General features: G+C 47.4%; 1 protein-coding gene across 1 annotated transcript in view; it reads left to right on the top strand.

Annotated features, from left to right (window-relative positions):
• DHX35 (DEAH-box helicase 35) overlaps nt 1–23,269 on the top strand; it is a 66,884-nt gene that overhangs the window by 25,508 nt on the left and 18,107 nt on the right. The window contains exons 8-14 of the mRNA XM_047069279.1: nt 1,869–1,928; nt 9,030–9,142; nt 10,321–10,417; nt 11,286–11,444; nt 13,335–13,545; nt 17,827–17,951; nt 20,658–20,712. Coding sequence (XP_046925235.1) covers nt 1,869–1,928; nt 9,030–9,142; nt 10,321–10,417; nt 11,286–11,444; nt 13,335–13,545; nt 17,827–17,951; nt 20,658–20,712 — 820 coding nt within the window. The remainder of the gene's footprint in view (nt 1–1,868; nt 1,929–9,029; nt 9,143–10,320; nt 10,418–11,285; nt 11,445–13,334; nt 13,546–17,826; nt 17,952–20,657; nt 20,713–23,269) is intronic.

The following is a 23,269-nucleotide window of genomic DNA, read 5'->3' as shown; positions in this document are numbered from 1 at the left end:
GGGAAATCCAGTAAAATATGAAGGAAAGACATTCCAATGATCCATACTTCTGCTCACTCAGAGAAAATTACTGGTAGAATGTTGATACGGTTCTTTCTATCCTTATGTGTATCTGTGTGTGTACCTGAATCTGTGTTGGCATAAGAGGCATTGGATTGTATGTGCTAACTTGTATCTCGCACATCTCTCTTCATATTACATCAAGATCGTTTCTCTGTGTCATTAAATAGTCCCCGAAGACATTATTTTTAATAATGGCTATATAATCACATGTCTCTCTCTTGCCTTACTGTGAGGCATTTGAATGGCTTCCAGATTTGAAGTATTTTCAATAATACTTCGGTGAGCACCTTTGTAATGAAATCTGTTGCATTTGTTTCTTTTCTTTTTTTAACTTTTTACTGTAGAAGGTTTCAGGTATACCACGGAGTAAAGAGAGGGGTTTAATGACCCCTCTGTGCCCATCATCCGGATCCACCTATTACAACTCATTGCCAGTCTTGTTTCAGTTTTACCTCGCCTCCCTTCCCCGTACTTTCCGATTGTTTTCTTTGGACACAGTCCTAATCGCAGGAGTCTAGAGAGAGGTAGGTGGTAGAACAGGGTGATTAAAAGCATGGACTCCGGGTCAGACCGCCTGGGTTCAGATTCTGACTCTGCTGGGTTTACGTATCTCTCAAATGGGGATAGTAGAAGTCTACATCTGTGCTAGTACACTTTCCCATATGGCCACTAGCCACCCGTGGCTAGTCAGATTTAAATTAGTGAAAGTAGAATTAAAATTTTAAACGCAGTTCCTCTGTCACATTGACTAAATTTCAAGAGCTCTGTAAGCATGCGTGGCCAGGGGCTACTGCACTGGACGGAACCTCTCTGTCACTGGAGAGGGCTCTCTGGGACAGAGCTGCTCTGTATCATAATTTATTGTGAGGCTCAAGTAAGATCGTGTACAATTCGTAGGACGGTACCCGGCACAGAGTCACAAATAGACTGTGAAGTCCCACCTTTGTGCAAATTAGAAAAAGATGCCCACACTAAGAGTCTGTCCACAGTTAGGTGAGGGGAGGGTGGTCTGGACTTCAGATGCCCCTAGCCGCCTCAGCCAGGCATCTTCGTGCAGCACATAGGCCACACGGCTGTACGCAGGGACCCTGGAATAGCGCGTGACTTAGTTTACATTAGTTCTGTTAGTTGCCATTGTTCCTGTTATTTTTGTTATTTTAGTCTTTGGCCAGAGATTTATACTTCTGATACTTATGAGGGATTATCCCACCTGCTTGTATCCTCTTGGGAACAGTATAATAAGAGGCTTATGTCACTGCATCTTTGCCAATCCTGAGTAATTAGCCTTAAATAGATTTTTGCCAGTGTGGTAGATGAAAGAAATGTCATTGTTACTGTATATTTTTGCTACAGTTTATATGATCGTTGCTTCTCTGCCTGTTGACCGTTTCTTTCTCTGAATACCTTAAGATCTTTTGTCCATATTTCTGTCTTGGTGTTAATGTTTATTGTTTGCTTTTAATGAATTTTTTTTATGCTTTAACTGTGTATACTCTCTGGCTATCCAGAGACCCAAGTATCAGGAAAAAATGGTTTTACCTTTGGTAAATTCAAATTCAGTTCTTAAATCTCCTTTATGCTTTCTATAGACATTTTTTTTAGCTTTTTATTTTGGAAAATTTTACTACTTACACAGTTAGCATAGTATATTGAGCCACCTTTTTACCTGTCACTCTAACACCAACTTATAACTGTAAGCTCCCCCCCTGGCCCCCCAAAAATAGACGCACTGAATTATTCTGAAGTAAATTTCAGGGACCAGAGTATTGCACTGTATCATTGTTTCTTAATGCCTTCTTTTTTAGATTCAGAGAAAGCGAGGGGATCTTCGATTGATTGTGGCTTCAGCCACTCTGGATGCAGAGGTACAAGCATTTCCCCCACCCCCCGCTGTCCCCTGTAAGCCCTGGGATTGTTGGACGTGTCCATGGGAAGTTACCTGTAACGAGAGCTGATCTCTGGTGGAATGGCCTACCTTCCCTGTGGGGCCATCCGATGTCCTAGATTCCGTTTGATCAGAGGATACTCCTTTTTAGCTTGTGGGTGGAAATTAGCCTGTAATCAAGTGAGTTCATAATTACCTACTTGTCTTGTTTCTCTGCATACTGTGTTTCTCCCCACGCAGGCAGTTTCTTTGTTACTTTTCTCGGTATGAGGTTATATTTCTTGGATTTATTTATGACTGCGGCACTTATGTTTAGATTTTTTTTGCATGTGCAGTTGAAGTTTTCCCTGTATGTATAATAATTTCCATGTTATTGCTTTGACAGCTCAGCTTACATTATTTTTCTCTCTTACCAAGTAATATTTTAGTTCTAACAGCAGTTCAACTTAGATAATTTTGATCACTTCCTGTATGTAAATATGTAAATAAATATAAGTATAAATATATACTAATAAAGTAAGTATAAGTATATACTAATATACTGTGCTAAGCACAGTGCTGACTACGGGTGATTGATACCCTCCCTGAACTTCTTGGGAAGCTGACACATAAATAGATGTTTACAGATCAGTATGTCAAGGTGCTGAGACGGCTAAAGCGAGGGCTGCTTAAGTCTAGCTGGCTGGAGGACGTCCAGAAGCTTTCACAGAAGTCAGACATCCCATTTGGGTTCAAAAGATGCGCAGAAGTCTGCCAGATGGGCAGGGGTGGGGAAGGACATTCTAAGCAAGCATAGAACCATGGGCGCATGATGCCATGTGTCCAGGGGGCTGTGAGGCAAGTGGAGGTGGGAGTCTTCCCTTGCCTCCAGGGCCTATGGGGTACGATCCGCCCCCAGTCCCCTCTCTTGTCACCTCTTTGACTTCCTCTCCGTCCACAGTCTCTCCTGTGCACCTCACACCCGGCCTCATCTTGCTGTTCCTCAGAAAAACCCAAGTATGCTTTTACTCTGGCGGGACCCTCTCTCTAGACGGTGCTCCCACACGTTCTCGTGGCTCCCTCACTTCATCCCGGGTTTGACCGTGTATTAGTCTCTCTGAGAGGCCTTTTCTCACTACCCTGACTGAAACCGCGCCTTGCTGCTCTCCATTATCGTACTCTGCTCAGTTCTTCTGTTTGGCATTTGTTAGTACCCAGCATTGTACGCATAGCCAAGTGTTCGTTTATTGCGTGTCTCCCGTCAGTGAAGTAAAAGTTCCGCGAAGATTGGGACTTGGAATGTCTTAGTATTTTATCCCTTTCACCTGAAACAGTGTCTGGCACAGAGTAGATGCTTTTAGGTTTAGGGAATTTTGACAGAATGGGAAGCCCTGGGAATTAAAATGGAGAGGTTGGGAGGGGTCAGATGATGGAAGGTCATATAGGCCAAGCAGAGGAGGAAGGATCCACCCCATACCTGGTTGGGAGCCCTGGGACAGTGTGAGGAGGGGCAGTGCCTTGATCACATTTAAGTTCTAGAAAGATCACTCTGGGTGCCCTGTAGAAGAGGCAGGATAGACGTGGAGAGAGATACCAGTCAGCAGGCCAGTTCTTTCATCCAGCTGAGATGTGAAAAGGGCCTGGCCCCTGGCTCCTGGCCTCCCTGTGGCTTCAGGGATTCAGAGGAACTTGGAGAGAGAAAAAACTCAGTGTGTCTAAGAGGGGTGTCTGCGTGTGTAGCCTGGCTGATTTCTCGGACCTTCTCAAGGCCGTCTCTTGTCTTTAGTTGGCTCTTGATCACCTTTGGGTCAAAGCTCTTTGTGGCCCTCTTGAATTACTTCTCACCCCATGGCCTATGGCACCTGCCGGCACACCGGTTAGAGGGCTCTGCCCCACCTCACCTCCCGTCATTGCCTGCGTGCCCACGTTGCACAGAGCATCTGCTTCTGTTTGACCTCTTACCTTCGTCTCCCCTTCTCTTTTTTTTTTTTTTTAACATTTATTTATTTTTGAGACAGAGAGAGACAGAGCATGAACGGGGGAGGGGCAGAGAGAGAGGGAGACGCAGAATCGGAAGCAGGCTCCAGGCTCTGAGCCATCAGCCCAGAGACTGACGCGGGGTTCAAACTCACGGACCGCGAGATCGTGACCTGGCTGAAGTCGGACGCTTAACCGACTGAGCCACCCAGGTGCCCCTGGTCTCTTCTACTCTTAAAACCTCTCAAGCATTGAATTCATTTTCTTTTTGACAATTATCACCAAGGTAAATACCCGCAAATTATTTTTTCTTTTCTTTTTTTTTTCAATGTTTTTTATTTATTTTTGGGACAGAGAGAGACAGAGCATGAACGGGGGAGGGGCAGAGAGAGAGGGAGACACAAATCGGAAACAGGCTCCAGGCTCTGAGCCATCAGCCCAGAGCCTGACGCGGGGCTCGAACTCACGGACCGCGAGATCGTGACCTGGCTGAAGTCGGACGCTAAACCGACTGAGCCACCCAGGCGCCCCTCCCCTTCTCTTTTAAAAATGATTGCCAACAGTTTTTATTGTGTTTGAAAATGATGACGTCCCAGTGTTTTCTTAGAATTGTTGTGGAAATTTATTGCTTCCAGTATCCTTTCCTTGTCTTTTGGTGTGGCCCAGAGACTTAAAAAAACGCCTTCTTGGGGCCCCTGGGTGGCTCAGTCGGTTGAGCGTCCGACTTCGCTCAGGTTACGATCTCACGGTCCGTGAGTTCGAGCCCCGCATCAGGCTCTGTGCCGACAGCTCAGAGCCTGGAGCCTGCTTCAGATTCTGTGTCTCCCTCTCTCTCTGGCCCTCCCCCCATTTATGCTCTGTCTCTGTCTCAAAAATAAATAAATGTTAAAAAAAATTAAAAAAAAAAAACGCCTTCTTTCCATTCTGCCTATAGTAGTTGATATAGGTGGACTTTCTGGAAGTAGGTTTTTTTAAGTGGGAGAGTGGAGTGTAGGAAGCTTGGCGTGGCCTGGGGGTGCTTTATGATGCAAGGCATGCTGGGCCTTCGCTCCTTCACCCACCCTTGCTCAGCTTCTCCCCTGCCAGGGGGAGGAGCCTGTGTATGTGTGAGCGGGGATCTCGCGGGCAGGAGTCAGTCCTATGTGACTGAGGGTGTCGGAGGGTGGGAGTGGGTGCGCGTGGGGCGTGGGGTGGGGGTCCCTACGTGAGAGGAAGAGGGTGAGGGAAATCAGTGTACTGGAGTGAGGGAGTGGGGAGAGTGAGGGTCGAGGTGGCAGGATATGGCTACAGCAGCGTTTGCCCTGGAGGCCCAGGCGTGCCAGACCCTCTCCCCTGGCTTCTTAGCTCCTGGCTCTGTGGGCGACAGACTAATTCCAGGCCCCACTGTCTGGAGGGGTAGATGCCATCTGCTCTGGTTTCAGGGCCTGGGGACACCTAGCCTGGCAGCGAAGACTGCGACCTGGTGACTGGTCGGTGACTGCGGCCTGGGGGTGCAGAGGCAGGCGGAGTACGATTGGGCCCATCGGATCGTGGCCTTGATTGGGTTAGCTGCTTTGTTAATGGAAGCTTAATTGTGCGAGCAATTCTAGAACATGACCAGGTATAATTAGGAAGTATTAATTGACCATTGTATCACAGGCTATTGTTTTTCTTTTATGTGCTTCCATCCACATGGCAGGAAATCTGGTTGCTGACAATGCCGAGGTTTTTTGTCACTGGTCCAGCTGCTTGCAGAAGACTGATTTGTCTTTCCAGATTCCTAGAGAAGGAACTGAGGGTCAGCTGGGGTCAGGTACCCCCTCGGGACCAATCTGCATTGACCAAGGGCTGTGGGCGTGTGGTGTAGACATGGCCGCTGGGAGCCCACTTCTGTGGGTCAGGTCTGGGCAGCTGTCGGGGAGGGGCATGTGGTGAGCTGGGAAGACAGCCCAGCAGATGTCCTCGTCATTTACACTCTGTTCCAGAGACCGTCCTCTTTTTGTCATTTGATGTTCCGGGCCGTGTGTCTGTGTTGGTCCGAGCCCACCTCTTTGAGACCTGACTCACACGCTCTTTTTCCTGGAGTTCCTTCCTCACCTCGCTCTCGCCGCTCCTTCATTCGGCCTCACGCTGTATTTATTTGCTCTCCAGCCTGTAACTCTATGTAGTATACTTATGTATGTATACTATGTAGTAACTTTATGTTTCCAGATGAAGATGAAAGGTAATTATCCTGAGGCTAAAAATCTTGTGCCTCCTCAGTAACGCTGAGTTTCGTTTCCTGAAAGAGCAAGTCCCTGTCCGTTCTCTTCGGCACCACATGTTCGGAATGAGGTGTAGCCATCCTCCTTGTTCTGCTTGCCTTTTCGGTAACATTCGGTTCTCTTCACCAGGCCCCCCCCCCTTTTTTTTCCTAATGTTTATTGATTTATTTTGAGAGAGAGCACGAGCAGGGGAGGGGCCGAGAGAGTGGGAGAGAGAGAATCCCAAACAGGCACCTCACTGTCTGTGCAGAGCCATCAGCTCAGAGCCCGACGTGGGGCTTGAACTCCCAAACCGTGAGACCTTGACCCGAGCCGAAGTCAGGAGTCAGCCACTTGACCCACTGAGCCACCCAGGCGCCCCCACCAAGCCCTTCTTAAAATCTTCCTTCTCAGTCTGCTACTTCTGGATCCCCGCCGTCTCCCCTCTCTCCTGCCTCCCTGCGGCTTCCCCTCAGACTCCTTTGCCGGCTGCTGTTCCTCCTCAGGGCTGCCCGCCTCCGCGGCCTCTGGTTCAGCCGACACTTCGTGCTTGTGGCCGTCTCGACCGCGTTCCTGTGCTCCCGCTGAGTTGTTCGCAGCTGGCTGGTCACCGGCCACCTGAACTCACAGCCCCGTGACTGTTGGCTTCTCTGTGGTCCTCTCTCATCGTAGTTGTTCAGTCTCAAGACTTGCATTGCTTCAGGGAGTGTTATCCCTGACCAAGAAGTAATTCCGTCCTCTCCACTCCCCGGCTGCCGGGCCCCGTCAGTCTTACCTCTGGCATATGCTTCGCTTTCACCCGGCCCCTGCCCAGCATACGCCTCATTCTCTCCTCTGAGCTCTTCCGATAGCTTCCTGAATTAGTCGGCTGGCCTCCAACCTCTTCTTGCCCCTGCCCGCCTTCACAATGGCCACGGGAGCCAGGCATCCAGAAGGCAGGTCTGACGACGTCACGCCTGTCCTCACCGCTCTCGCCTTGTGCGTCAGGTGAAGTGCCCGTGCGGCCTGACGTTGGCCCTTTCAGAGCGGTAATACGATCGCTTACTGATGATACATACTTTAGGCCAGACCTGTGGATTATAGTCACGTCACGTACGCTTTATGTGGCCTGTGTGGCGGCCTTGCAGGGGAGGTAGCAGTTTGTCTCTTTTGTAGACAAGAGGACTAGTTCCGAACAGGGCTGGCCTGCCCTAGACCTTGGGCCCTCTCCTCTGTCGGGGGCCCCTTTATGTCTTAGTCTGCACTCTGCTCTCATCCTGGGGGCGGGGGGGGGGGGGCGGTGTCTGATCTCCTTCGCAGCCAGTGATCATCTTCCTCATCCATTCAGGCTAAGCCAGGGGTGCTGCTGCCTCTCTGAAGCCTTCCCTGAAAGCCACTCAGCGTCGACCTTTCGTTCTCTCCCAGTCACTGGCAGCTTTGTTCTGGTCATGTAGTCACTCTGCCTCGCTTTGTGTTGTGACTGGTTCTCTGCGCTCCCGTCCCCTGGAGTATTCAGTCTTTCTAGTGTGGAGGAGCCGTCCCTGCTCGGTTGTTTGGGCGTCGCTTGCAGCCTGCCTGTGCTACATGCACATCAACGGACATAGGAGGGCTGAAGTCCCTTGAAGGGAATTTATCCAAAAGGGAAGCGAAGAATGGTGCCCTGTGGTTCTTCATAGCAAAACATGGTCCTTTGCTGGCATGAGGCACTTGTATGTCTGTGCCGACTCTTCTCAGACACAACTTTGAGGTCAGCCTATAGCATCCCATTTTCTGTAGTTCAATCCGGTCGACTGTAGAAGAAGTATTCCTCCACGTCCATTCACTCGGTACTCGATGCCGTCCTCCATGCGCCCCCGGCTCCCGGGCACCAGGAGCGGGCCGCGGCATGGTTGGCAAAGATAGGCGGGGAAGTAAAGGAGGCAGGACTTGTGATCACGTAGGCAGACCTCCCAGGATAATAGAAAGGGATGCCCAGCCAGGCCTCGGGGGGAGTGGGATATCACCGGCGGGAATCAGATGACACACTCCACCCAGCAGGGTTTCCGTGTTCCTCTGCCGTTGGCACAGCCACTTCCTGTCTGGCACTCGCTCCCCTGCCAGCTTCTCTGTGTATCTTGGGTCGTGTTCTCCGAGAGGGGATCTTCAGTGGTGCCTCCCTGCTGCATCTTTGGCCAGAGCTCTCGGGCCAGGCCTCCCTATAGCCTGCCAGTCTGGTGGTCAAGTGCCCCCAAAGAGGACATAGCCGCCTTTCCCGGAGAAACTGCCAGGAGCTACTTCTGTCCGCTGGGTGCTGTGGGAGGGCTCAGGTGTGTAGCGCATGACCCCCATACACAGTGTTGTGCCCGCTCCCACAGGGCATGGAAAGACAGAGGAGACACTGTCCCTGCTTAAAGTCTGAGAAGGTTATCGTAAATAGGTATCTGTAACCATGGTGCCAGGACCATACCTGGTGTTCATGGAAGTGTAAGTTTCCTCTGTTAATTGATAACCTGTGTGATCACATATGTGCTTTCCAGATCAGCCCGACTTAATCTGTGTTTAATTTGCATCACACCTTTTGACCCAGTTTTCTGTTAAATAAAATACAGAGGATGAAAATAAGATAAGTAATATCACAGCTACATGTTGACCCAGATCCATTAGTGAATAGTTTTGAAATCTTCATTATTTTTTATCAAACCTTAGTAGAGTCAGTCAGTCATTGAAATGTCATTCCTCAAAATTGCAGTAATAAAAACACAATTTTTAGTAGTTATTTTATAACCCATAGGCCATGTAATATATATCCAGTCTCTTCTACCCAGCCCCTGCTCTTCCAGTTTTATATTATTTTCTTTCTTTCTGTGAGTTACTGTGAATCATTTTTTTTTTTTTTAGAGAAATTAAGTTTTGTTTGTTTTGTTTTGTTTTGTTGTTTTTAATAGAAATTCCGGGATTTCTTTAATCAAAATGAGACCAGTGACCCAACGAGGGATACGTGCGTGATCCTTACAGTAGAAGGGCGAACATTTCCAGTGGACATCTTTTATCTACAAAGGTTTGATGACCCTTGCCTTTTTAATGATGGTCGTCAGCAGACCTGGCCTGTGTTGTGGAACGAGAAGCAATTGCATCCGCTCCCAGCCCCAAGGGCAGTATGCCAGGCTGGGGAGAGGAGCATGTTTCGTGTCTCCTGTCACTGGCAGGATGTTCTGGAGCCCTTCTCGGTGTCGCTGCTCAATGCGTTTGAACTCTTGACACCGGTGGGCAGATTTCTGGGCGTCTGTGGTCACGGTCTCAGTGGGAAAGAGCCATGGGGTAACGAGATTACAGGGAGGAGGCCTGGTGGTCTTCAGAACGGGGGTTTCCCAGGCTGCCTGTCTGCGAGAGCAGCAGTAATGATTTGAATCATTTGCTTCTTCGCTCTCTTCATCTTTGCAAGAAGGCCTGGTTGACATGGTTGGGAGGAGCCCCCTTGGATAGGAAGGGTCCATCCTAATTCCTACACCTAGTCACTGCACAGACGAACACCAGGAGCCTGGCGCAGTGGTTGATAAGGCCAGAGCTGGGAGTCTGACTTCTGAGTTGTTCTCGCTGGACAGCGCATCCATTAGCTTCGGGTACCCCACTCAGACTTGCTGCCAGTGATCAGGAGGGAAAAAAGAAAGAGTGTGGAATTTAGCACTGGAACCATAGCCCTCAGTTTTCACTGACCAGCCATCTTTGCATGCTAAAGATAGCACATTTATTTGCATGAGTTTTTATTTCTTTGCAGGTAAAGCTAAGAATCATGGTATACATGTAATTATGGGTTACTTTTTTTTAATGTTTATTTTGAGAGAGTGAGAGCATGCGTGTGTATGAGTGGGGGGGGGGAGAGAGAGAGAGAGGGAGGGAGGGAGAGAGAATCCCAAGCAGGCACCACACTGTCAGCACAGAGCCGACACGGGGCTGGATTTTAGGAACCGTGAGATCATGACCTGAGCTGAAATAATGAGAGTTGGACGCTTCACCTGACGAGCCACCCAGGCGCCCCTATGGATTACTTTTGAATGCTGCCTTTAAAAAAAAAAAAAGGAAAAAAGTGAATGACTATTTTATTTATTCACATACTGTTCACCTGCCAGGCAGGCCCAAACTAACTTTCATGAGGCTTTGCTGCTGGATTATTAGGCTAATTAATCTATAATTGATGAGCGTGTCCTAGTGATGAATTTATCTCCTACGTCTTTTCAGTCCTGTTCCAGATTATATCAAATCAACTGTAGAGACTGTGATGAAAATTCACCAGACAGAGGGAGATGGAGACATACTAGCATTTCTTACTGGCCAGGTAATTCCACTGGAATTTTCTCTGATAAACAGACATGTTAAGGCAACACCAAAATTAACACAGGGGCGTGTTCCTTTACTTAACTATTCATTTCAGATTTTATTGTATCTTGTGATTAATTAATTGCATATAAAATTGTTTGGATTGATGTCATTCATCTACCGACTGGATTGTCAGGGAATCATCAGCTCCCGCCTGTTCTATCTGCAGAGGGTTCAGTGTATTTTAAATTTATTAGTTGGTTCCAAAGTAAACGAGGCAGTCAGCGGGCTGTTGTGCTAACCGTGGTGAAATGCTGTGTTAGGGACCCTTTGTGCATGTGCGTTGGCTGCTGTATGCCTCTTTCCTGGCGACACCACCCCTCCTGGGGTGGTGAGCGGGCACATCCCTGGAAAATCACCTGAACAAGCCCCACTGCTCACTCAGGGTTGGAGCACTGTTCAGAACCACCCTCCAGCCGTAGTCTTTTCCACTGTCGAACACTTTCCACAGTACGGTAGTCCTTTCTGGGGAAAGCTTGTAGTGATTTTATGTGTCACAGCTCGTCCACATGTAGGACGTGCTTTGTTTACCACAGTACGTGAAAGCCGAGTAAAATAGTCATTGTTTTTGTTGATTGGGAGCTCTTGTATTCACTGCAGATAGTATAGATGTCAGTAATGAAGCTGACAGTTGCAAATTTTCACCCCATAGGCACCACTGTTCAGTAGCATTTGATTAAAAACCGCCCCAGAGCAGAGTGTGCTCGCCCTGGGAATCGTGAATCCTACCACAGTTAAAATTCTGGTCCTGAATTAACATTTTCTTTCAAAAATGACGTGCTTCAAACTGATCTCGGGTTCTTTGGTTCCTGGTTCGATGTTTTTAGGAAGAGGTGGAAACGGTCGTGTCTATGCTAATCGAGCAGGCTCGGGCGCTAGGGCGAACTGGGATGAAGAGACACCTCCGGGTCCTGCCCATGTACGCAGGACTGCCTTCCTTTGAGCAAATGAAAGTGTTTGAAAGGGTGTCACGCAGCGTCAGAAAGGTGAGACTAACCCGCTGACCAGGGCCTTGGCAGCCATCTGTGATGGCTGGGAAGGTTTTTTGTTGGTTTGTTTGCTTGTTTTTTAATGGAAGTGAAACTTGGTAAGACTTTTAGGTCCAGGTTTCTGTGCAGTAGATCTAAACGCACACAATAAATCACAATGAATATGGTGTTCAGAACTCTCTAAAGCTGCCCCACAGAAGGATCACTGTGACAGCAGTGATCAGAACAAGTGACTCCTCTCTGCCTCTTTTCTGTCTGCTTAATATTGTTCCCTATGGCACGATACTGGCTTGCCTGACGTGAGTGTCTTAGTGAATTGTGTAGATGAGTTACTACAAATGGTTTCTAAACCGTTTGTTTTAGGCATCAGCAGTTAGCCTATGGAGCCAAGTTTAGATCAGTTAATTCAAAGTGTGGTTTTAAAAATATTTAGCCTGGAAATTGGGGTGGGGAAGGGTGTGGTGAGAAACATGAGTTGGAAGGAATGAGCAGGCGGCCAGCCTGTGTCCCGCTCGTTGTCCCCTGGGCCTGGCTCAGCTTTCCTTCCCAGAGGACGAGGAAGGCCCAGACCTGGCCTGAAGCTGGCTTGTTGTAGCTGTTTATCAGCAAGCGGATGGTAGAGAACACGGTGGGTGAGGGCCGGTCTGAGGATCCACTCCCGATTCTGATCACTTGGGAGAAGTTGCCCAGCCTCCTGGTCGTTGGGGTGGAGCACCTCAAGCCTGCGAGTCCGTGCACTGTGGCCAACCAGTCAGGAGACCTGGACTCTGTGCCTGAGCTACTCGGAGCCTGGATGGGTTTCTCAACCTCAAGGCCCAGTTTTCTCAGCTGCGAAGCATAAATAACAAGTTTGGGTAGGTGGGTCTCTAGTATAAACTAGTAAATGTGTATTTTTACAAAATGATAGATGGAGAAGTGCCTTTGAAAGGTTCTGAGTGCTGTTTTGCATGCTCCTTGCTGCTTCACATCTTCCAGGGGCAGTGCCTGGTGCACTTAGAATGAAATGCCAGCCCTCCTGGTGGCCCAGAGACTGTATGCGATCTGGTCCTGGCTGTCCTCCAGCCTCCTCTTGTACTTCCCCTGGATTCTAGCCTCCCTGGCTGTTTCCGCTTCGAACTGTTTCTTCTGCCTGCGTCTCTAGCAGGTTGACTGTTTCTCGTTACTCAGGCCTCAGCCCAAAATCTTCTAGAGAGACTTTCCTTGGCCATCCACAGTAGCGTACCACATTATTATTATTTAACACATAATGAGCACTGCACCCAGTAATGTTGTGTTATTACTCTGTTGCATTTTCTTCATAGTATTTGTCACTCTGTGAGGTTGTCTGCTTGTTCGTGCTCACTGCTTCTTCACCCAGACTCTCACACAAGGATGCAGACTCTGGGAGAACAGGGGCCCTGACTTTCTTGTTCCCCGTACATCCCTGGCACCTTGAGCAGTACCTGCAAAGCACAGACAGATTCTCAGAAATGGTTCGAATGTGAGCAAATAAATGAATAAGGATGTACAAGGTGGTCATTTCCTTCAGTTATGCAAAAGGCAAAAACTAACATTCGTTGAGTATTTATTATGGGCCGAGCGCCAGGCTGTAAGTACTTTATGTATATAGTTCACACTTGATCCCCTCCACAGCCCAGGAGGGGTGGATATTACATAGGTGAGGGACTGTGCAGGAGGTTAAGTAACTTGTCCAAAGTCACACCTTAGGCAGGTGCCCAGGGCACACTGACCCTAAAACTCATGTCTTTTCCAGTCTATTAAACTGCCTCGTACAGATTCTACACTGTTGGAAATATCTTCAGTAAATCTTGTAGGATTTTGAGTAGTTTCTTAACAGTGAAAAGATCTAAGCAGCTCTTTTTGACTCTTCTTCCTGTGGGGACCCAGGTGATCGTAGCCACCAATGTGGCTGAGACCTCCATTACAATCAGCGGGATTGTGTATGTGATCGACTGTGGCTTCGTGAAACTCAGAGCCTACAATCCCAGGACAGCCATTGAGTGCTTGGTGGTGGTCCCAGTGTCCCAGGCATCAGCCAACCAGCGTGCAGGACGTGGCGGCCGCAGCCGTTCGGGAAAATGTTACCGCCTTTATACAGGTTAGTGTGGCTTTCCTTAAGGGTTTTTGACTTTCTCATAGTGAAGCCTGAGCGCTGGAGAAGATCACGCGTTTTCCCTAATGGGCAGAACTTCGCATAAAATCCAGACCCCCCTCACAAGGCCCTCTGCCCTCGGCCCCTGCTGCTTGCTTGACTCTAAACTTAGCACATTTTTGCTACTGCTCCCATCGGCCAGAGCGAGCCCATGAATCAGCAGTTATTTGCCGTCCCCGTTCCACCCTCAGGTCTGGGTGTAGGCCTGCCTGTGGCCGTGTGGCCTTGCAGCCTGGGCCTCATGTCTCGGGTCCTGTCTTTCTTACCTTTTCCCTCAGCTTAATGTGCTGCTTTCTTGTTCCGGCATCCCTGATTCCTGTGAGGCCTCACACTGGGTTCCATCTTTACCTCTGGTTCAGAGCGTCTTTGCAGGGCAAAAATGGCAAGCTCTGTCCTGAGGCCACTGATGGAAACGGGTAGTTGTTCCACTCCAGTCACCAGGCTAGACTCTGAGGGAGCAAAATAAAATTAGGATAAAGACTGTCGCAGTCCTCATGGAACTTTCTCTCCAGCTTGAAGACAGCCTTGCCTTCGGCGGTGATATCTCTACGGCTGCTTTCTCTCTCTGTGCTGCCTTTTTGTGGGCGATGGCACCAAGGTTTCTCCCAGTTGTCCAGACCTAATTTTCACACCATTTTTGATTCTCTCCTGTGTCCAGTATCCATCTGCACTCATTTCCCAGATCAGGGCTTTTGTCATTTGTCTCTTCTTTCCTTCTGGTAACCATCCCCCTTGTTCAGTCCTTGATGTTATGCTTTCTTGTAGCGAATGTTTACGGGGGACCTGCTGTATGCCAGCCATCGTGCCAGGGTTTGGAGAACCAAGCCTAGGCGAGGTGTGGGCTGCGGGCACGTGGCGGACAGCCAGGGGGTAGAGGCAGCCCCCGACACAGATTGGCACGTCGCGGTGTGATAGGGCTGCCGTAACGGGATGAGCCTTGGAAGCAGAGAGCAGGGAGTTATCCCGCTGGGGAGGGCTTCACGACTGAGTATTTGCACCTGATCTCACTGGCTGCCCAGTGGTTATCCAGGTGAAGGGATAAGCACCAGGCAGAGGGAATGGAAGGTGCAGGTACTTGGTGTGGAGGAAGCGAGTAAGGAGTGTTCATGGGACGTGGGGAGGCGGAGCCTGAGGCCAGAGTGGAGGGGTCTTCCACCACTGAAGGCACGAAGGAAAGGTTGGAGAGGAGAGCACTGAGCCTGAAAGGATCTGGAAAGTTAGGAGAAGAGAAAGTTCCAAGATACTTGAAAATAAATATATTGAGGTGGAATTCACATTACATAAAATTAAGCATTTTAAATCGAACGGTTCAGTGGGATTTATTACATTTATAGTGTGCCCCACTGACTCTGATGTCCGAATATGTCCATCGCTCCATACCCATCAAGCACTTTCTTCTCATTCCTCCCTGCCCGCTGGCAACCACCAGTCTGTTCTGTCTCAGTGGATTTTTCTGTGCGGGATATTTCATATAAATGGGATCATACGATATTGACCTTGTGTGTCTGGCTTCTTTCAGTTTAGCATAATGAATGCTAAATGTTTTCTGGGTTCATCTCTGTTGTATTCATACTTCATTCTTCTTTTTTTTTAAATTTTTATTTATTTTTGAGAGAGAGAGAGGGAGAGAGGGAGAGAGAGCGCATGTGCATAAGTGGGAGAGGGGCAGAGAGAGAGGGAGACAAAGAATCCGAAGCAGGCTCCAGGCTCTGAGCTGACAGCTCAGTGTGGGGCTTGAACTTACAAACCGTGAGATCATGACCTGAGCTGAAGTTGGACCCTTAACTGACTGAGCCACCCAGGCGCCCCAGCACTTCCTTCTTTTTTGATGGCTGAATAATATTCCATTGGATGGATATACCACAGTTTGTTTATCCATTCATCAGTTGATTATTTCTGCCTTTTGGCTTTTGTGAATAGTTGCTGCTATGAAAATGTGTGTTTTGAGTACCTGTTTTTAATTCTTTTGGACATAAACCTGGGAGTGGAATTGTGGGGTCATATGATATTTCTATGTTGAACTTTTTGAGGAACTCTTGTTATTTTTAAAGAAGAAATGGCCCGCATTATCTCGTGCTCCAAAGAAGTGAAATCGTAGAATGCAGACTGAAGATAGGCAGGTAGATTTGGTTGAAAGGTCACTGACTTCCTTAGCAGGAACAGTTTCAGTGGAGTGGGGTTGGGTAGGGTTCACCCGACAGAAATGGGGTGCGTTAGCATCCAGCCTCTAGGCTTTTTTGGCTAACCGGCTTCCAGATGCGCTTTCACAGAATGTAGCCCTGAGCAGAGTGCTCTCTGCTCAGACCCTTCACTGTTTCCCAGAGCCCTCCAGAACTTGCCCTCACTTATGTTCTGCCACGACCCACGTACCCTGCTCTGCCCTGCATCTGAGCTGAACCGTGCTCTTCCCGAACATACCTTCTGTCTGTCCACACCCATTTCTCATCCTTTTGATACCTTTCCTTGGGTTGTTTCCTCTGCCCGGCAGATCCCCCTTATCCTTCAGATCCTTTCTCAAATGGCAGCTTCCTCATGAAGTGACCTCAGATGCTTCCTCTAATGACTGTGCTTCCTCCTTCCCTGAGCCTCCATTTTCCTTCAGGAGGACCATTCACTGGGACCCAGCCTTGGAGTTTACCGTTTCCGGTCTCGGTGCCAGCCCTTTCATATCACTGAAGCGTCTCACAGCTGCTCCCGCAGCTCCTGGCCCAGGGCCTTGTGTAGTCGAGTCCTCAGTGGAATTTGATTGAGTGTCCTTGAACTCTTGGGAAGCACTGCTTCCTGAGAGCGGTATCTCAGCAGGGTTGTCTCGTATCTGATAACTTTGCTCTCCCTTGGCCAGCAGTGTGCTTGGAAAATGTGGTTATCCTACCAAAAGCTGTCCCCAAATACTCTTGAAACCCAGAGGGAGGATCCCATTTGGAACTTCCTGTTGTCGCCTGTTATTCTGAACCTTCCAGCTAGACCTGTGCGTTTGGCAATCTGCATCCATCAGTCCTCAGAATATTGGTTGTTTCTGAAAACATTTTTGAAGTTCTTCAGGGATAGTGCTGTTTCTTCATGATACCTTTTGTTGTTTTCTTTCCTTAGTTAACCAAAACCTTATGATCTGCATGGAGGTTGGGTGAGCCTTGTGTTAAAGAGGGTGTGCGTAGTTAAAATGTAGACTGATTAGAGGGATTTGTGGGTGGAACATGCTGTGTATAATCCAGAAGCTTACTGAATATATACAGAAGTGATTTAATCCCTTCCTCCCTCTTTTTCCTCCACCCTGTTTGTCAGGCTTTTATTAAAAGGCCTCCCAAAGCCTCTTCCTCCCTACCCCTCTCCTGTGGCCTCCCATCTTGGCATCACCTTGTGGTGCTTTTTCGTGTCGGTCACCTTTTGTCCCTGATGGGGCGTGTCAGCATTCCTTGATCTGTTTGGGGCAGCATCAGATTCTGAGTGTGACGCATGCCTGGCCCGTTGGTTTTAAAAGATAGATTTGGACGATTTTTGCCCTTTGTAAGATTTGGTCATTTGCTCTATTGTGGTTACCGTTTTGGTGATTTGCGTTGAGATTGTTCTTGGCTGATGTGTACAGTTCTTGCTTTCTAGACTTGATGCAGCCCAGGCAGAGGGTAATGGTGCCTGGGCACCAGTAGGGATTCAGCAAGTACTTGTTGCTTTGATTAATGTTTTACTGGCAAAAAGCACATTAAAAAAGGCTCTTAAAGTAAAAGGACAGACTTTTATAAAGATACTCTCTCTCTCTCAAAAATAAAAAAGAGGGAGGGGGTCTCCTGGGTGGCTCAGTCGGTTAAGCGTCCGACTTTGGCTCAGGTCATGATCTCACGGTTTGTGAGTTTGAGCCCCGCATCGGACTCTGCTGTCAGCACAGAGCCTGCTTCGGATCCTCTGTCCTTCTCTCTCCCTCTGCCCCTCCCCAACTCGTGTTCACACATTCTCTCTCTCTCTCTCTCTCTCTCTCTCCCCCCCTCCCTCCCTCTCCCCCTTTCTCTCTCTTTCAATAAAAGGTATATTGTTTATAAAGATATAAACAGCTAAGGTATTTTTATATAGAGTGGTCTTTTCTAAATACGAAACAACTTTGTTGTGTGACATCCTAGGCATCCGATCCTAGAATCTTGAAGCCTCTTGTCAGAGACGAAAACCTGTGCCTTGGGCACAACGATTGCATTTGACTGTGGCATTTGACCCCAAACAGTTCTGATTTCCTATCCTCAGAGGAAGCCTTTGACAAGCTGCCTCAATGCACTGTCCCTGAGATGCAGCGTAGCAACTTGGCACCTGTCATCCTCCAGCTGAAAGCACTAGGGATCGACAACGTCCTCAGGTTCCACTTCATGTCGGTAAGTCCTGCTCTCTGTCTGCATGCCCACTGGTGAATGTCAGGACATCAGATAGAGCAGAGCACGTCACTCTTCTTTTTTATTTCCACTTAGCTCATGCGTCGTGTGCCACTTTGCACCAGGCCCTCGCAGGGTATGGGGGAGTGGAGGCAGACGGCAGACGCAACGTCCTGTACTTGTCTGCCGGGGGGGAGACAAGTAACTGATTGCAGTGCGTGGGCCCGGTGCTCTGAGAGACCAAGGAAGTCCCCCGCCCTGGTTAGTCGTGTGTGAAGTGAGACCTGAAAGGCAAGAAGGATCTCAGCACGTGGGAGGGGCGGGAGAGCCAGGACAGCCAGCGTGTGTGGGCCTATGTGAGGGAGCTTGACAGCTGGGGGAGAGCTGCAGGGACGTCCTTGTGGCCGCTCTCATTCCGGATTATTTCCTGAGACAGGTTTCCAGGAGTGAAGTTATTGGGTCCAACGGCCATAGCCATTTTGTACATCCTTGACATGTGGCCAGGTTGCTTTTATGCCTGAAGTCCAGTATTGCACGATGCCCACTCGTGGTGCCTTCATCATGCCGTTTTGTTTTCTGGTAGAGCTTTGCTGATTGCATTGGTGGCAGGGAGGGAGGAAGGAAAAATAGCTGTACCTTAATATTTGATTTCTTAAAAGACAGTTAAAAAAAAATTTATTGTCCGCTTTATATTTCTTCCGAATCGTTAAGCCGTTTCTCTGTTAGAATTAGGGTCTGTGGTGATTTTTAGGAGTCCTTTAATAAAGACATTAACCTTTGTCTGTTGTATTTCTTGGAAATGGTTTTTCCAGTTATTTGTATTTTACTCTTTTTTTAATTTGTTTCTTAAATGTGCAGACATTATAAATATTTCCACAGTCAAGTCTTTCTGTCTCTGTCTCTATGATTTGTTTTGTCGTTCCCTTGCTTATGACACACTTCCCCGTATCTAGGTCAGTTAATAAACATTCAGTCATGTTTTCTTCCTGAATTTTTATGATTTGAAGACTTGAATCTTAACTCTGTTCTGCCCCGACTGCATTGTTGTGTGACAAGCCTGGGTTCCCGGATGATAAAGTCCCTGATGGCATATACATGTCATGATGAACTGGGTGAATGAAGGAATAGAAAACGTCAGCCTGTGTCCCAAAGAAAACAATTGTGTGTTCACCATAAATATGGAAAAAACGCACGCTTTGATTACTGGTGTGTGCAAGAAGTTATAAAGAAAAGATAACAGTACATGCAAATTAGAAGCTTAAGAAGAACCTCACATCTAGGATGAAAGGAAATATGTATTATGGCAGAAATGACCTATCGGCACTTGAGCAAGTGCGAAGAGTTTTCAGGCGTCCTTTGGAACTTGTGAGCTACCTGCCGGGGAAGGAGCCGAAGGAAAGGAGGCAGCAGAGTGCGTGGACAGGGGAAGCTTACCCGTGCTTCCGTGGGAGACAGATACGTGCGGACTGAAAGAGCTATAAGGCACCGCTTTACGTTAGTTAAATGATCCCATGAAGCAAAATGGTAAAATCCAAAGCTGGCACGGTTTGGGACGGCAGTTATATTCTCCCGTTTGAGTCCCTGAGGGCTCTCCGACATTATCTAAGGAGCCGTAGAAATGCCTGGTATTTCTTCTCAGGGAAATTTCTCCCGAAAAAATAATTCAGAAGAAGAAAAAAACACTTCGGTGTATGATCATGTTTATAGTATCATTGTGTATCAAATTTTTAAGTAGAATAATGAAAATCATAAACTTGTGGACAGTTGAAGAATGAGGAAAATACGTATAAATTCATCTTTGTTGATTTCTCTCTGGTTATTTTCTCCTGAAACTGTGTTTTAACAATTGAAATCACAGGGTACATGTAACTTTGTATATTTAGCAGTGTTAATTATGTAGCAAAGAACTGGAAACAAGTCAGTTGCGCAGGACTAAGACAATTGCTTACTTTACAGAGTATGACCTTGTCGGAATATTATGCAGCCATCCAAATAATCACGGTGAAGTTTCTATGGGTGAAAAAACACAATGAAAACAGAAAATCATACAGTGAGAAAAACAAACTAAAATTATACATAAGCAGTCCTTCCAGCTATCTTAAAACATAGTGTTCACATACGGTCCCAAATCAGATGAGGCCAGAGAGAAATACTAGGTATGTGTGGTTAGGTGAAAATACTAGGGATGTGATTTGGATTCAGAGAATCAGACTGAAGGTCACAATAGCAGCTTTGCTTAACTTCAGATTGCCTCGCATTCTCTGTTGTTTTCAGCAATTCAGATCCCGCCTCTGTCATTTGCCCTCTGTAGGCAAGGCCTGGAGCCGGGCTCTGGGTGGTCCAGGGTTGGCCACCGGGGCTGCTGGAATGGAAGGTGGAGACTATGAAGTAAAAAAATCAGAAATGTCTGATGAGAGTGGAGAAAAACAGGGAGGTTGTTCAAGATAGGGAGCCATCACTCCTGATGGAGGGGGGCGTGGGGAGCGCCTCAAGGGGCAATGTTTAATCAAGGTGAGGTTGAAGACCGATTAGCACTAAGGATGCTGAGGAGAGAAAGGACACCTCAGGGGGTGCTGACATGAATAGAGGCCCGGAGGCCGGGAAGTATGGGGCACCTAAGAGGGAAGAGCAGCTTTGAGCAGGAAATAGTCACATTTTGTGTCTGGTACCCGAAAAAATTAACTTAGGAGGATTTTTATGTTTTTACAGCCCCCTCCAGCACAGTCGATGGTTCAAGCATTGGAGTTACTCTATGCTCTGGGAGGTATGCCTGTCTCATCCGTGTTCTCTAATCTGTTTACTAATAGATGGTATTAGGTAGGTTGTATTCACACTAGGGCTCTTAGTGTCTTTAGGAGTGGGATTGCTTCTCCCCACATATACAATCCTTTTAATAACGCTTAAGCTTTATTGAAATAAAAAAGGTGGGATCATAATTAATAGATGAAGTCCACTTATGACAATGAATACCTAAAGCATGTCAGTACATCAGAAGCTATTAATAGCCATCATTGGAGCCACACTCCTGAAAGACATCTAGAAGATTGCCTACCAGTATTTCAGGTGTTACCTCTCCAGACCTTTTTCTCAGTCCCTCCACTGCATCCTGAAATCTCAGGCTCACTATTGTCTCCCTCTTCCCCATCATTCCATTCTTGGAGTTCCCTGTGGAGAATTGGGTTGATGACCAGCCTGTGGAATTCTTTGGGGGCAAGGAAACACCATGTTATCGAGAAACCTCTATTCTCTTCGTTTAAAAATGTAGTGTTGGAGCCCGAATGGCTCAGTTGGTTAAGCTCTTCATCTTGGCTCAGGTCTTGATCTCAGGGTTGTGAGTTCAAGCCCCATGTTGGGCTCTGCGCTGGATGGGAAGCCTGCTTTAAAAAAATTAATGAAAAATAGGGGCGCCTGGGTGGCGCAGTCGGTTAAGCGTCCGACTTCAGCCAGGTCACGATCTCGCGGTCCGTGAGTTCGAGCCCCGCGTCGGGCTCTGGGCTGATGGCTCAGAGCCTGGAGCCTGTTTCCGATTCTGTGTCTCCCTCTCTCTCTGCCCCTCCCCCGTTCATGCTCTGTCTCTCTCTGTCCCAAAAATAAATAAACGTTGAAAAAAAAAAATTAATGAAAAATAAATAAATAAAAATGTAGTGTTTATCTTAAGATCGAGAAAACTGTAGCCTGAATTCATCTGTTCAGGAAGTACCTATCTTTTCTATGAATGTTGTCCCAAGTGAGCATAATGTCTGGTGTGGTAGTGAGTTTCAGTAGAGGTTTTGTCCTTTGAGATCGTTTTGTTTTTAACATCTTTATTGAAGTATAATTCACATACTGTGGAATTTACCCATTTAAAATGTCCAGTTCTGTGGTTTTAGTATATTCACAGGGTTGTGCAGCCATCACCCCACGTTGAGAACATTTGGAACAGTTTTATCACCTAAGAAAGAAACCCCGTACCCACTCGTGCTCACTCCCACTCCCTGTCCCCTCCTCCTCGCAACTGTCCTAGGCAACTGCTAATCGAATCTCTGTCTCTGTAGATTTGCCTGTTCTGGACATTTCACAGAAGTGGAGTCACATATAGGTGGTCTTTTGCGATTGGCTTCTTTCATTCAGCACGATGTTTTCACGGTTCATGTATGTTTTAGTGTGTGTTGATAATTCATTCCCTTTTATGGCTGAATAACATAGCATCGTGTGGGTTGGATATACCAGATAGTATCCTTATCCACTGAGCAGTTGATTTGGGTTGTTTCCCCTTTTTGGCTAATACAAATAATGCTGCTGTAAACATTTGTGTGTTAGTTTTTGGTGGACATTCCTACCAGCCGTGTATGAAGATTCCACTTGCTTCACATAATAACATTCGAGCAAGTTGCCAACACCTGTTACCTGTGTTTTGTGTTATAGTCATCCTCGTGGATATGAAGTGGTATCTTGTGGTTTTGATTTGCATTTCCCTAATGACTAATGACGTTAAGCACTTTTTCCTGTGCTTATTGGCCATTCGTAGAACTTTGGAGAAATGTCCATTCAAATCCTTTGCCCATTTTCCCTTGGGTTATTGTCTTTTTATTGAGTTGGAGGAGTTCTTTATGTATTCTGGGTATACATTTCTTATCAGATCTGTGATTTGTAAATACTTTTCCCACTCAGTGGGTTGGCTTTTCACTTTTCTTGATGGTATCATTGGTAATACAAAAGCTTTAAGTTTTCATGCAGTTCGTATACGTATTTCTAATTCTATTCCTTGTGCTTTTGGTGTGTTAACCTAAGAAACCATTGCCCAACCCATGGGCATGGGTATCTCTTAGGTTTTCTTTGAAAGGTTTTTATAGTTTCTAGCTCTTACATTTAGTACGTCTGTGACCCCCCCCCCTTTTTTTAATGTTTATTTATTTTTTTGAGAGAGATAGCGCAAGCTGGGGAGGGGCAGAGAGAGGGGAGGACAGAGGATCTGAAGTTGGCTTTGTGCTGACAGTGGAGAGCCCGATGCAGGGCTCGAATTCACCAACTGCGAGATCGTGACCTGAGCAGAAGTTGGACGCTCAACCGACTGAGCCACCGCGGTGACCCTGTGATCCGTTTATGGGTTAATTTTTTTGTATGGGGTCCATCTGTATCCATTACCTTTATGATACTTCTCTGGGAAGGAATAGCCAATGACTGATTTAAAAGATCGTCGGTGACTTAAAAGGCCTTTGGGTTGGTCTTCCTCGCGTCAGCCCAGGGAGAGTGTGAGCTGGAGCGGGTTTCCATCCCTTGTTCTCAGGCGTGTAGTAGGAACCCGAGAGTCGGCTTTCCTGGGATGGTCTGTAACGAGTATG

Source organism: Lynx rufus, unplaced genomic scaffold (genome assembly GCF_022079265.1).
Source record: "Lynx rufus isolate CCGP_SWC_20201006 ecotype Redwood Valley unplaced genomic scaffold, mLynRuf1.p SCAF_8, whole genome shotgun sequence".
Classification (NCBI taxonomy): Eukaryota; Metazoa; Chordata; class Mammalia; order Carnivora; family Felidae; genus Lynx; species Lynx rufus.
Note: the sequence above shows the minus strand (reverse complement) of the source record. Positions and strands in the feature narration are given on the sequence as shown.